The 13,597-nt window shown below is 39.9% G+C and overlaps 1 protein-coding gene across 2 annotated transcripts in view; it reads right to left on the bottom strand.

Moving 5' to 3' along the window:
- Window positions 1-13,597, bottom strand: part of ASB7 (ankyrin repeat and SOCS box containing 7) — a 44,772-nt gene that overhangs the window by 9,027 nt on the left and 22,148 nt on the right. For both annotated transcript variants that reach the window (XM_029065850.2, XM_029065852.2), the window contains one exon: window positions 4,930-5,535. In XM_029065850.2, coding sequence (XP_028921683.1) covers window positions 4,930-5,535 — 606 coding nt within the window. The remainder of the gene's footprint in view (window positions 1-4,929; window positions 5,536-13,597) is intronic.

The following is a 13,597-nucleotide window of genomic DNA, read 5'->3' as shown; positions in this document are numbered from 1 at the left end:
TTTCTGTAATTAGAAACTATCATAAATGCTGTATAATGTTGCAACTATTTATGAATGGTTAGCTTGTTGAAGCTGGTCGTTTGGAGAAAGCTAGTTGAGGTACACAAACAAGTTAAAACTTTTTTGACTACTTGAAGTACACAAACAAGTTAAAACATTTTTGACTTTAACCAACGACAAAAGGAAAACACAGGGGTGAGGTTTTTTGGGATATACGTTCTTACTAGAAAGAGACTCGAAAGTCATTTTTAGGTGTGCCACACATTTTCAGTATGGATGGTGTAAAACCTCCTTTAGGAACTCAACGCTTGGAAGAGCCTTACTGGACTTGTTTCATCTCTTTATTATTATTTCAAAATTTTACCACAAACATATTTTCCTCCCTTATCTATGCTTCTGAATCCCCTTCTCAACTACTATTTTTAAACTTTGCAATCTCACATTAACACAAAAAGATGAAATACAGTTAAATTGGAACAGGCTAAACAAAAATGATATTGTGTGGAACAAGAGTAGCATTTATCTCCATTTATTTTGGAAAATCATTGGTTGGCTGAAATCAAAGACTAACTTCAATTTAACTCTTATCTGTAATCAGTAGTATACAGTGTCTACCTTAATGAGACCCTTGCCTATTAATCACATTTTCACAAGCAAATTGGCCTTCTCTTATTTTTAAGCTGTTTTACATAAAAGACTCCAACGAATCCTAATCCACCAAAAATGACAGGAAGCCTTTAAATAACTAAATTAAATTTATATTAAAGTTTAATGGAGATGATTGGAGACAAGTTAGGATAAAAGTATCCTTAGTTTAAAAATGGAAGAATGTTAATATTTCATATATTGTGTCATAATGTATCACACTGCTTTATTCCTCCTAAATGTGATCTTCAAGATTCCCCAAACCTGATTTTCTATCGTTTCATCTTATACTCTTGACTCTGAATTTTTCTGTAACACAATGGACGATCAAGTAGATGGTTTGAAACCAAGCATATGTTTCCACAAAAGCAGCCTCTATGTAATCCTGCTGTTATAACCTTCTTTGGTATTTTTATATGATATATCAAACAAAATACTGAAAATGAACATATGAAGCTAAGTGCATTTAAAAGCACCTGATGAATACACTTGGCAGAGTACTATGCCCAATTCTAAATCACGGACCAAATTAACTTTTCTTCAAATTTAAAAATTTCTATAATAGGCTTTTTAAAAAACGAGAGTAGCTTGAAAATGGACAGAAAATGTAATAATGAACTGTATCAAGATTAGAACGAACTTAAACTCTAGTTGGAGAAATGATGATGATGAGGAGGATCACCATCTGGTTTGTTTTTAATATTCACCTGTACTATGCAAGGCACTGTACAAAGCAAGCTGAACAATATGGGTTCCTGACAGTCTCGCTTGCCAAGTTGGAATGGAACTGAAACAATGAGAGCTTCCTGAGTTTGGAAGAATCTCACATAAAACTCCCCCGGCCAGCGATTTAGTTTCCCTTGCCGTTGCCGATTTCTTTAGACATTTATAGGACTGATTGATTCCTTTCAAAAGGACGGTGCAGCTCTTATTATCCAACTGTTGCAAAAAAAAAAAGTGTTAAAGATGGCATGAGTCTTGGAGCAGTAGCCCCTAAGGAAACACTGGAAAATACTACTGACTCATTGTTTCAATAATACTTGACTCTAAGAAAAAAAGGGTTCGGCCTCCGACTGTCTCTTGCTATACTGTACTTTCCGAGCGCTTAGTACACTGCTCTGCATACAGTAAGCGCTCAATAAATATGACTGAATGAATGACTATTGAATATTTATGTTTATGGCCAATAAACGTATTTATTTCAAGAGAGATTAATGTAAGACGGGTCGTCTCAAAAGAACGTAACTATTTTCAAAATCTTTCTCACATTTCAAATACAAGTGATTACATGAAGCTCTAGAAAATCTCAAATAATCATAGTGATGAAATAAAAGTATAATTACAGTGCTTCTCTCGCTATTCATTACTAACTGCATAGGAGCAGGTGGAAAACAGATATTCACTTAATATAGTGACATTTGAGGCAATCTTCTACAATGATACAAAACTTTTTCTTTGGAAATTCCTATTTCCAGCATTTGATTTTGTAAAAAAAAAAAATTAAACCTGCAATTTTACATTTAATCATTTTGTGGAACCACATATCGTTTATCATATCTTAAATTTTTTGGTATAAAAAGAACTCTTACTGATAATCTCATGCAACTGCTGCTTTTGAGTCCAAACTGGGAGGCTAGAGAGGATCAGTGATGGAGTCGCAGTGTTTTCAACTGACTTTCCAGGCCAGAGCTAGAACCCCATGAACTCTGAGGAGCTAAGAGGCAGGGTCTTGTTTTGCTATAATTTCCTATTTCTAGAGCTCTAAGAAGGGAATCCAAGAAAATTCCATCCCATGGGTTTCAGATACTAAGGGAACCCGCACCGAACAAATTCAACAGAGCCATATAGTAGATAAGTGAGACAGTAGCAAACTCCAGAATAAGACAGGCATCTGTTGAGGGTCAAGAGGGTAGAGAAGCAGCATGGCTCAGTGGAAAGAGTGCGGGCTTGGGAGGCAGAGGTCATGGGTTCTAATCCCGGTTCTGCCACTTATCAACCGTGTGACTTTGGGCAAGTCACAACTTCTCTGGGCCTCAGTTACCTCATCTGTAAAATGGTGATTAAGACTCTGAGCCGATAACCTCATCACCTCGTATCCCCCCAGGGCTTAGAACAGTGCTGTGCACATAGTAAGCGCTTAACAAATACCATTATTATGATTATTAAATGACAGGCAAGCAGTCCTTCACATTGTAAATGCTGTACTTATTGAACTCCTCTGGACTTCCAAAGCAAAATGTCCGACAACAAAGGCGATCCTAACTCTGAAGTAGAGGAAAAGTAAAAAAAGGACAAATAGATACAGCCAAAATGCCAATAAAAAAATGGAAAAATATTCAAAGAAATACTTTACCACAGACTCCTAACCATGAATTCTGGGATAATTATATTACAATCAGAGCAAGGAAAGGATGGTGCCAGCAAATCTGCTGAGTAGATGTGCCTGGTTTGAAATTTCACTCTATACCTTTACTTGAAAAAACGCACAAGGCAACACATTAGATAGTGAGTAATCGGACACCACCGCACATCCGCATTAGCGTAAGTTTCTACTGGACTCAAATCACCTTCTCTGAATGATTTCCACTGAGATGGCCCTTAAGAACTCATGTAATGTAGGTGAATCATCTTAATATTATGGTTTCTAGCTAGGAATCATTGTTTGCAGGGAGGCAGACAATGGTAATTTCCAATTACTCCACCCTCCTTCTGAAATAGTTTTTATGGCTTTACTCCTAACATTTTTATCTTGTACTACCTCTCTGTAAAGCTCATCTGATAACAGAGATTTATTTGCGTTCTGTGGGTACAGAACAAAATGAATATTTAATTTTATTTCTGAAAAAATAAAAACATCCCAATCTCCTCGAGGTTGGGGATCTATCTTGCCTAACATCCAAAAGCTAGGGGAAATCACTTAGAACAATATTTCTTGCGATGTTAACTGGTGGAATGTTACGAGTACAAGAATACACTGTTCAAATTAATTGACGTCAAAGACTTCAAGGCAAAGTTCAGTACAATTCTGGCTCTCAAAAGATATCTTCCACATCTTGATCACAGAATCAACTTTTTAATGGAGACATAATATCAGGAAGCACAAAAATAACCTATCATCCATAGAGAGAGTGAGGATTAAACATCAGCTTTCAAGTTCAGATTTTTGTAAAAATAAAACAAAACAACAACAAGAACAAAAAACTAATTTTACGGGGGTGGGAAATGGAGATACACATAGCCAAACGACTTTTAGATTTATGGGGTTCCTTGAAAGTCCATCCTATGAAGAGTCTAATACTTCCAACTGAAACTGGAAAGTGGGTAGCCTAAGACGAGCGTCCGCTCAACTGTAAAGTCGCTGTGGGCAGGGAAAGTGTTTATTATTGTACTGTATTCTCCCAAGCGCTTAGGGCAGTGCTCTGCTCACAGTAAGCGCTTAAACACGATTGACTGGCAGTGCCAGGAAACCATGACGACTATCAAAAATATCTGAATTCTGAAAAGACCAACGGGAAAAAGAAAAAGTGCTCGTACAGGGAGCTGTCATCAGGAGATACAGGACAAAATTAAGTTGGTTCATTTCCACGGGATTTAGTTCAACAATACCATCTATTTGTTTCCCTTGAAAAAGTGGTAGAAGATACATGCCTTGAAACTCTTAAACATGAAGATGGATAGAGCACTAGAAATACATTTCAAGAACCCAAGCTAACTGCTTTCCTATTGGAAGCAAATCTTTTCTGGCTGTAAATTCTAAGGCGTGACTCTTCCTGAAACACATAAAATATAAGAATTTCATTTCAATGCATATTCGCTGGATGTTGAAGAATAAGATCTGTGAGCACTTGAAAAAGAGTGACATTTGTTCCATCTGGGTAACATTCTGTCAGGACTAAAGATTCCACAGGCACAACTCAGAGACACAGTTCATCTTCTTTGTTTACACGGCTACAGAGCACCTACTCCTTGAGCCCAGGCCAGGCAAAGATGAACGTCAGCAGAAGTGAAGGAAAGGCTCTGCTCTTCCTAACGTAAGCCTAGCCCCCCACTTCCTTCTCCATCTACTCACTAACCACAACTGGTAGGGACGCACCTTCGGGGAGGAGACGGGGAGCCTGAATTTAGGTGTAGCTTCCTTTTCATTTTCAGCAAAGGTTACTCACCGTTGAATGCTGAAGTGGGAATTGATAGCTATGGGTGTTACAGAAGGGTGTTAAAGCTTCCCGCACCTCTAGGGAAAGGACACATGTCAACAACAACTAAGAGAATAATCGTATAACATACTTGTTACTTCTTGTAAGAAATCCAAACAGGGTCGACTACTTCCAGAAATACTTATTGACACGGCCAACGGCGTCTGTCCTTCATAGTTCCTTGTGTTAGTGTCCGCTCCATAATTATACAGCATCCGTGCACAAAGAACATCATCTCTAAGGGCAGACAGATGCAAAGGGGTCTGTCCATCTTCTAAGCGACCCAAGTTTGTGTCCGCCCCTCTCTGAAGGAACATTCGGCAGTAGGAGTGATTACTTTTGATCACGGCGTATCGTAACAGGAAACCATTTTGAATGTCGATGTTGGCGTTATGATCCAGGAGGATCTTCACACAGCTTGACCTCTCCCGGATAATGGCCAGCTGAAGCGGTGTTGTACCTTTATCACTGAGCGGATCGACCTCAGCCTTGAACTCCAGCAGGAGTCTGACAAACGAGTCCCTGCCGTAGTGTGCGGCTACGTGGAGAGGAGTCCAACCATCATTGCTTTTGGCGTTGATAATGTCACTTCTATATTCGGATTCTAACATCAAGCGGGCGATCCGGGCTCGGCCGTGCATGGCTGCGTAATGAAGAGCGGTGAAGCCTCCAATTAAGTCCTTAACTGTGGGATCAGCTAAAGTTAAAACCCGAAACAAAAGTATTAGAACACATTTCTAAAACAGAAAACCCACCGTCAGAATATCGCAGCTGAAGAAAAGCGTTCGGGAAATAATACGGTGGAAAACATTTATGTTTCTCAGGAGAGTAGATGGGTCAAGTCCACTGTGATGAAAAATAAGTGATATTTTGGTGAAAAAATGATCCTGCCTAAGTTGATAAAACAAATCAGATGGACACATAGTGTTTATAAAGACACGCATACACAAACACCGCATAGCTTTCTGAGGTCAGTATTCTGTCTCTTGATTATTTTAAATGAAACTGCTTACAAGTCTTCTTTGGCTACCCCGCAGCCCCCTTCTCTTTATCGTTTCATGTTTCCTCCATCTCTGTTTCAAACTTTTTGTTTTATTTTCCCTTGTGATGCTTTTTAATCTTAAAAAGAAGCATGTGTAGCAACATCTGCTGCTCCAAATTGCGGATGTACTGTGGTCTGGCAAGTTTGTGTTGTTTTTAGGGTGTATTAGGTAAAAGATTCTCTGTGGTCTGAAGGGTTTCCAAAGCATGTAAGATATATGTTATTTAAATGATCTTGATAAAGCATGTTTTCATAAGAAGAAAAGTCTGTTCTAAATTAATAGTTTTACAAGAACTCTGGAATTTACAAGAATGTAAGCAGCTTGGCGTGTGAAAAATGGACAGAAACGTCAGTAGTATGTAAATATTTTTATCTTCCAAAACGGTACCGAAAACTTTCCGAACTTCAATTTAAGAACAAAATAATTATGATGAGAAAACATGCGGTTCGCTCTTTTCTTCCTCCCCTAATCACAGTTTTTCATCACCTGCAATTAGCACCTTTATTTCAGCCAAGAGACTAGACAAGCAGCTGTTTGTGGCTTTGATCCCATCAGTTTCCCCAGCCAGCTGGCAGAAGGGGGGCAAAAGTCTCCATTCTCCCATTAGATATGTAGGTCACTTTGTATTGCGCTGAAACTTCGACCAGGCTAGTTCTTGGAAGCAAGAAGTAAAACTGCTTGTCCATTAAAACTTATTTTGTTCTTAGAGGAGATTATTCATGATTTCAATCTGTACTGGAATTAAACGGAAAAGTTTGGAAACAGCTTCCAAAGTTGTGTAATTAGAAATAGATTGTTTTAACAGCCTAGAAGAAAGAGTGCTTTGCATGGCTAATCTTAAGGAAATGTCATCAGGGTTGGAATTAACCGAAGTGGTTTAGTTCGGGAATAATACTAAGGTATTAACAACATTTGAAAAGGGGAAAAGAATTTCAGTTAATCGGCGTGTAAAAGACTCACTGACTAAGTAAGCCGTGTAAGTCCAATTTATGAAAATACGATAAGCATAATACTGAAACCACAAGGTGATGTCACTCCTATCCACAATATGCAAAGAAGCCTTTCACAGTTTCTTCGAACGACTGAAAAAGTTGAAGTCTCTAGACCGTAAGCTGGTTGTGGGCAGCAAATGTGTCTGTTTGCTGTCATATGGAACTCTCCCAAGCGTTTAGTAGAGTGTTCTGCACACAGTAAGCGCTTAATAAATACGACTAAATGAATGAACGCAGGGGGACTTACTTGCTCCACAATTAGGAGCGAGTCCTTCCAGGAGTTTTTATGCAAGAACTCTGCCTCCATCTGCTGGACAAACTTAAATGCTAATGTGTTTTATCATCTCTTTGGCATTAATGTGCTACTCGCATCTTGGTTTTGAGAGACAAGAACGCTGGTTGCAATTTTATCAAAGAAATACACCATTTAGTTAAATTCACAACGGGCTGCCTGAGCTAGCATCAAGAATTATTCTATATGCACCCACGGGATGCATGGTATGGTACAAGCCACTATAGTGTTGCAGGGTAAAGTAGATTAGACATGGTAATTTCTCTCAAGGAGTTTACAATTTAATACAATTTGCTTAAGAAGATAAGCATGTCGGCGGCTAAGTTATTTTGGGCAGAGAATGTGTAACTTCTTTGTTTTGTATTTTCCAAGTGCAATGAAGCCAGGGGGCACTCAATAAATAGTATTACTACATGGCATCAAATAGCATATGTGCAGAAATAAATTAGTACACTATGGGGAAAAATTCTGCTTGAGGGCCAGTAACCAGTTTTGTATTACTTGGGACAGTTTTTGTGGAGGAGGCAGCTTTTCAGTTATCACTAAATTGTCACTAAGGTACAAGGTCTGTAATTTGGAAGCTGAATTTCCTGATGAATGAGAACTGCCAAATCCAAAAATGATGGCCCTCTGCAATACTAGGCCTTTTATTTAGGTTTAGTAGGCTAACACCCATATGTAGATAAAACGTATGTCAGTTCTTCCATGTTTTCACCATGCGTTTTGGATGGAACCTGTTGGGGAATTAGAGAATGTTCTCCCTTTTACCCTCGCCCTTCCAGAAGGATTGCATTTAATGAATACCATAATTATTAATTATTATTATTTTGGGAGAAATAGTTGTTTGTATGCATGCATGCTGCAAAGGTAAAGTTGGGCAGATGTGAGCTTTCATTAAGGTGAGATTCAACAAGAATGGAATTCTTGCATTAATGGAAAACTGATAGTCTTATCACCTCCTGGGTTCAAAATTCACTAAGGTTGGCCCCTGGGTTATGGCCACCCCATGATACACGCCCAGCAATATCTGCTGATTTACTCCAGGCTCCATAAGCTCTATTCCAAAGTGACATCTAATCACTGCAGGTAATTCAGTTCTCTTCCTTTTTCTACTTCCTTTCCCCAAATCCATTCTCCCTTGTTTCCAGCAATTTGCTGAACTCCCCCATCCCCTGTATCCAGACTCATTCCTTTCCATCCTCCCCTCCCTCCATGACCAACCACCAACCCATCCCACCTCCCAACTGAGCTCCAGTATATTTTTTTCTTATTGTGATGTCCTGTGCATTCTTTCCCAGCATTTAGAACAGTGCTTGGGACACAATAAGTGCCTAATGAATACTATTAATAACAATAACAATGGCATTTGTTAAGTCCTTACTATGTGCCAAGTACTGTTACTACTATTAAATAGCCTTGTGGCCACTGTCACTCCTCACTTCTAGTTCCACCTCCCTGGTCCATTCCAGTGGCAGCAGCAGGAAGGGGGACAGGGACCGACTGTTAACCCTCCCCTTCTCCTTCCCATACCTAGCTTATCAGAAGCTGAAGCTTGGGTGCAGAGGTTATAAATTAGTAAGGGTAAAGATAAAAAAGGGGAGGGAGGGACAACTTAACTATCTTTGTTCATATTACCAAACCAAAAAAAAAATTGCAGCACAAGAATCTTGCCTGGAGAAGCTGATTTTGGGGTTTGGCGAAAGGCATGAAGGGATTAACCATGTAATTTTTACTTACCTTTTCTTCCCCAACATGCTGGGGAAAAGCACCCCATGACACAGCCATATTTTTGAGGAACATGAAGTAAGATGCATCTGTAACACTAAATGATATGTCTACATTTCTATTATATGTCTTTGCTTAGGGAAGTAGTTAACTAGTGATCCATTATTCAGTCCAACACCAGCAGCGGGTAATAGTGTTCTACAGAGGTCATCCCCTGGTAACACAGTGAAATAGTTCTATTTACACGTGATGAATCCTAAAGCTCAGGATTCAATGATCTCTTTACTCATAAGTACCACCATCAAGGTATGCACTGTTCATTGGTGGGGCTAGGGAAAGAGATTGGGAAGAAAGGTAAATCAGAAGAAAAACATAGAGGGAGGGGGGAGGGATAAAAGGGAAAAAAGGGAAAGAAAGACAAGGGAAGCAAAAAGAGAAATAAAGGTAGAGCTGGTGGTCAATCACTTTTGTGTACCCAAAGTGTTAGCGCTATAGCAAGAGGATTTATAATCACAGACTCCTAAAATTGGGAAGGGCTCTCAAGAGTCCATCTGGTCCAATCTCTTCCTTCCAGGGAGTGAATGAATAAACCACCCAAGACACATCAAAGGAGATTCCATACCACCACTTAATATCCTACTTTTCAGGGTCTTTCCACCCTGATAGACAAGTACTTCTTCCTTAGAATCAACTAAAATGATGTCTGCTTTTCCAATATTTATTTCTTTTGGTCTGTTCTCTGTAGACAAAAATAAACTCTTCAATATTCTCCCCATAAAATCTTTCATATACTGTCACTCCCCACAGCACTTATGTGCACATCTGTAATTTATTTATATTAATGTCTGTATCCTCCTCTAGACTATAAATTCTCTGTGGGCAAAGAACATGTCTATCAACTCTGTTATATGATACTCCTCCAAGTGTTTAGTACAGAGCTCTGCACTTAGTAAGTGCTCAATAAAAACGATTGATTGATTCATCAGTGGCAATGTGGCATAATCTAAACTGTCCGACCAATAAACTGATACAACCAGTTAACTTCACTTAGAAAATCCAAGGAGAATACTGTGTGAGAAAAGCTCATTGTAGGCAGGGAACATCCTGCTGACCTTACTGCACCATTCTCTCCCAAGCACTTAGTACAGTGCTCTGCACATAGTAAATCCTGAATGAATACCCCTGATTGCTTGATTGATTGAAGATCTACAAAATCAGGAGCTCCCATATGTTCCATTATCCTCTATTTCCAACTTTTTTACCTAATAGCATTCATTGAGCACTCACTCTGTGAAGAGTACTGTACTAAGGACTTAGGAGAGTACAGCATTAGTAGACATGATCCCTAAGAGAGCACAGTCTATTGAGGGAAACATACACTAAAATAAATTACAGGTAGGGGGAAAGGACAGGATTTAAAGATATATACCCAAGTGCTACTGGAAACGGGGTGAGAATTCAAGTGCTCAAGGAATGCCCAAGTGCTGAAATGGCAGTTGTAGGAGGAAACTGGATGTGAAGATGAGAGACTGATCAGAGAAGGCCTCTAAAAGGAAATGTGATTTCAGAAGGGAAAATGTCAATATCATCTTTACCCATCCTCATGGTGAGAAATAGGTTGTCAATCAGACATAATAATGATGGTATTTATTAAGAACTTACAATGTACCAAACACTGGGCTAAGCCTGGCTACAAGACAATTTGATTGGATCTAGTCTTTGTCCCACCCAGGACCAACGTTCAGAAAGGGAAGTAGAGATGGGAATTTTACTTCCCTATTACAGATGAGGACTGAGCCCTCCCTTTCCCTCTGCTCCTCCTCCCCTCCCCATTCCCCCTACTCCCTCCCTCTGCTCTAACCCCTTCCCCTCTCCACAGCACTTGTGTCTATTTGTATATTCTATTTATTATTCTATTTTATTCATGATGTGTATATATCCATGATTCTATTTATCTATTTTGATGGCATTGATGCCTACTTGTTTTGTTTTGCTGTCTGTCTCCCCCTTTTAGACTGTGAGACCACTGTTGGGTAGGGATTGTCTCTATCTGTTGCCAAATTGTACATTCCAAGCGCTTAGTACGGTGCTCTGCACACAGAAAGTGCTCAATAAATACAACTGAATGAATGAATGTATGAGGAAACTGAGGTGCAGCGAGGTTAAGTGATTTGTTCCAGGTCGCATGGGAGGGAGGGGGTGGAGGGGTGGCTAAGACATAGGTCTCTTGACGGTCAATCCTCTGTTCTTCCTACTAGGCCACATCGTTCAATTATCTACACTAGGATAATTGAAAGTGTGGGAGTCTGGAGTCTGTTACTGGCTACCTTTGTGATCTTGAGCAAGACACAAACTTTATGTGCCTCAATTACCTCATCCAATGCTTTCCCTACCTCTTAGATCGTTGGCTTCATGAAGGACAGAGATTATGTCTAATCTATTTTACATCTACCCCAGCCAATAGCATAGTGCTGTGGCACCCAACAATGTAATTATCAATACTCAAATTAGCTAAGAGGTATTTTTTCCCAACACCAATTGCTGACTTGCCAACAAGTGGTTAAATGCTTTTTAATTAATGAAATGCAGCAGTTATAAAAGTACCATCTTGAAAATTAAACACCACAGTGATTTAAAACACATTCCCTACAACAATTCATTCCATTAAAAAGTGCAAATGTTCATATGACTTTAAGCAAACTTCAAAATGGAAACATGGAAGATGCCAAGAAAAAACAACTTAGAATGTGATTTTTTTCTTGATCACTCAGACACTCTTGTTATAGCATCGTAATCTGATTGAAAACACAATGGAAATTTGAGGCACTTCCCATTCATGTCTAAATCGGCATAATATGGTTTGGAAAAAACAAAAGTCTTCGTCATTTTCAAGTTAAAATTCAACTAAAATATACAAAGAACAATCTCACTCTGAGAAAACTGTAAATAGAGCTTTATGCCCCTGAGTTTTTTTGAAGTATAAACGGCAGCATTTATGAAGCTCTATTTATCCTACTGCCTTAGCACACACAACCACTATCACAGAAATTCAAAATACAAGCATACCCAAGGTCCGAGCCTGCTGCAATACATTAAGTGAGGGAATATTTGTTGAATACATGAACTCCATCCCTAAAGTTATGGCCAAGCAATGCAATAAGTCAATTCTAGCCTCTTCCCAGCCCACCCTCACTCTGCTGTATGGTACAGTTTTTAATTTCTTTGAACTTTAAATTCTAACCTCAGCGGCAGTGCTGGTAATCATTGTCTTTCCTATCTCCAACCCTCCTGGCTTACCATCCACTGGCTTGTAGTCAAGTGCTCAGCGCAGTGCTCTGTACACAATAAATGATAAATACCACTGATTGACAGACTGCAGTCTTGCTTCCCCAACTCACCTATAGCCATGTGGACAGAGTCGGTGATGGACTTCAGGACATCTCCACTTGGCTGTCCCACCAACATCTCAAACTTAAGATGTCCGAAACAGAACCCCTCATCTTCCCACCAAAACCCTGTCTTCCCCGTGACTTTCCCATCACTGTAGACAGCACCGCCATCCTCCCCATCTAACAAGCCCATAACCTTTGTGTTGTCCTCGACCCATCTCTCTCATACAAACCACACAGTCAATATGTCACCAAATCCTGTCGGTTAAACCTTTGCAGTACCGCTAAAATCTGCCCTTATGTCTCCGTCCAAACTGCTGCCATATTTATTAGAGCACTTATCCTATCCTGACTTGATTACTGCATCAACTTCCTTGCTGGCTTATCTGCCTCCTGTCTCTCCGCACTCCACTCCAATCATTTCTCTACAAAACCATTCAGTATACACTTCCCCACTCCTCAAGAACATCCAGGGATTGCCCATTTACCTCTGCATCAAAGAGAAACTCCTCACCTTTGGATTTAAAAAAGTCCACTTGCCTCTTCCTATCTTACCTCTCTGCTTTCTTATGACACTCGTGTATACTCTTTGCTCCTCTACTGCCAACCTACTCACTTTACCTCAACCTTGTCTATCTCACCACAGACCTCTTGCCCTCATCCTGCCTCTGACCTGAAATACCCTTCCTCTTCATATCCAAAAGACTATCACTTTCCCCCTCTTCAAAACATTACTCAAAGTATATCTCCTCCAAGTGGCCTTTCATTCATTCACTCATTTATTAAATCATATTTATTGAGTGCTTAATGTATGCAGAGCACTTGGGAGAGTACAAAACAACAAGAAGCAGACTCATTGCCTGCCCACAACAAGCTTACAGTCTAGACGGGGGGGAGGAGGGTAAGGATTGTCTCTCTTGCTGAATTGTACTTTCCAAGCACTTAGTACAGTGCTCGCACACAGTAAGCACTCAATAAATACTATTGAATGAATGAATGAATAATATAAATAAATGAATTACAGTTATGTAAATACGTGCCTGGGGCTGGGAGGGGGGATGAATAAAGGTAGTTCATCAGGGCGACGCAGAAGGGAGTGAGAGAAGAGGAAAGGTGGGGGCTTAGTCAGAGAAGGTCTCTTGGAAGAGATGTGCCTTCAATAGGGCTTTGAAGTGGGGGAGAGTAACCGTCTTTTGGATTTGAGGAGGAAGGGCGTTCCAGGCCAGAGGCAGGATGTGGGCGAGGGGTCAGAGGAGAGATAGGCGAGATCGTGGCACAGTGAGAAGGTTAGCAATAGAGGAGTGAAGTGTGTGGGCTT

The sequence above is a fragment of the Ornithorhynchus anatinus genome, chromosome 5 (assembly GCF_004115215.2).
Source record: "Ornithorhynchus anatinus isolate Pmale09 chromosome 5, mOrnAna1.pri.v4, whole genome shotgun sequence".
Classification (NCBI taxonomy): Eukaryota; Metazoa; Chordata; class Mammalia; order Monotremata; family Ornithorhynchidae; genus Ornithorhynchus; species Ornithorhynchus anatinus.
Note: the sequence above shows the minus strand (reverse complement) of the source record. Positions and strands in the feature narration are given on the sequence as shown.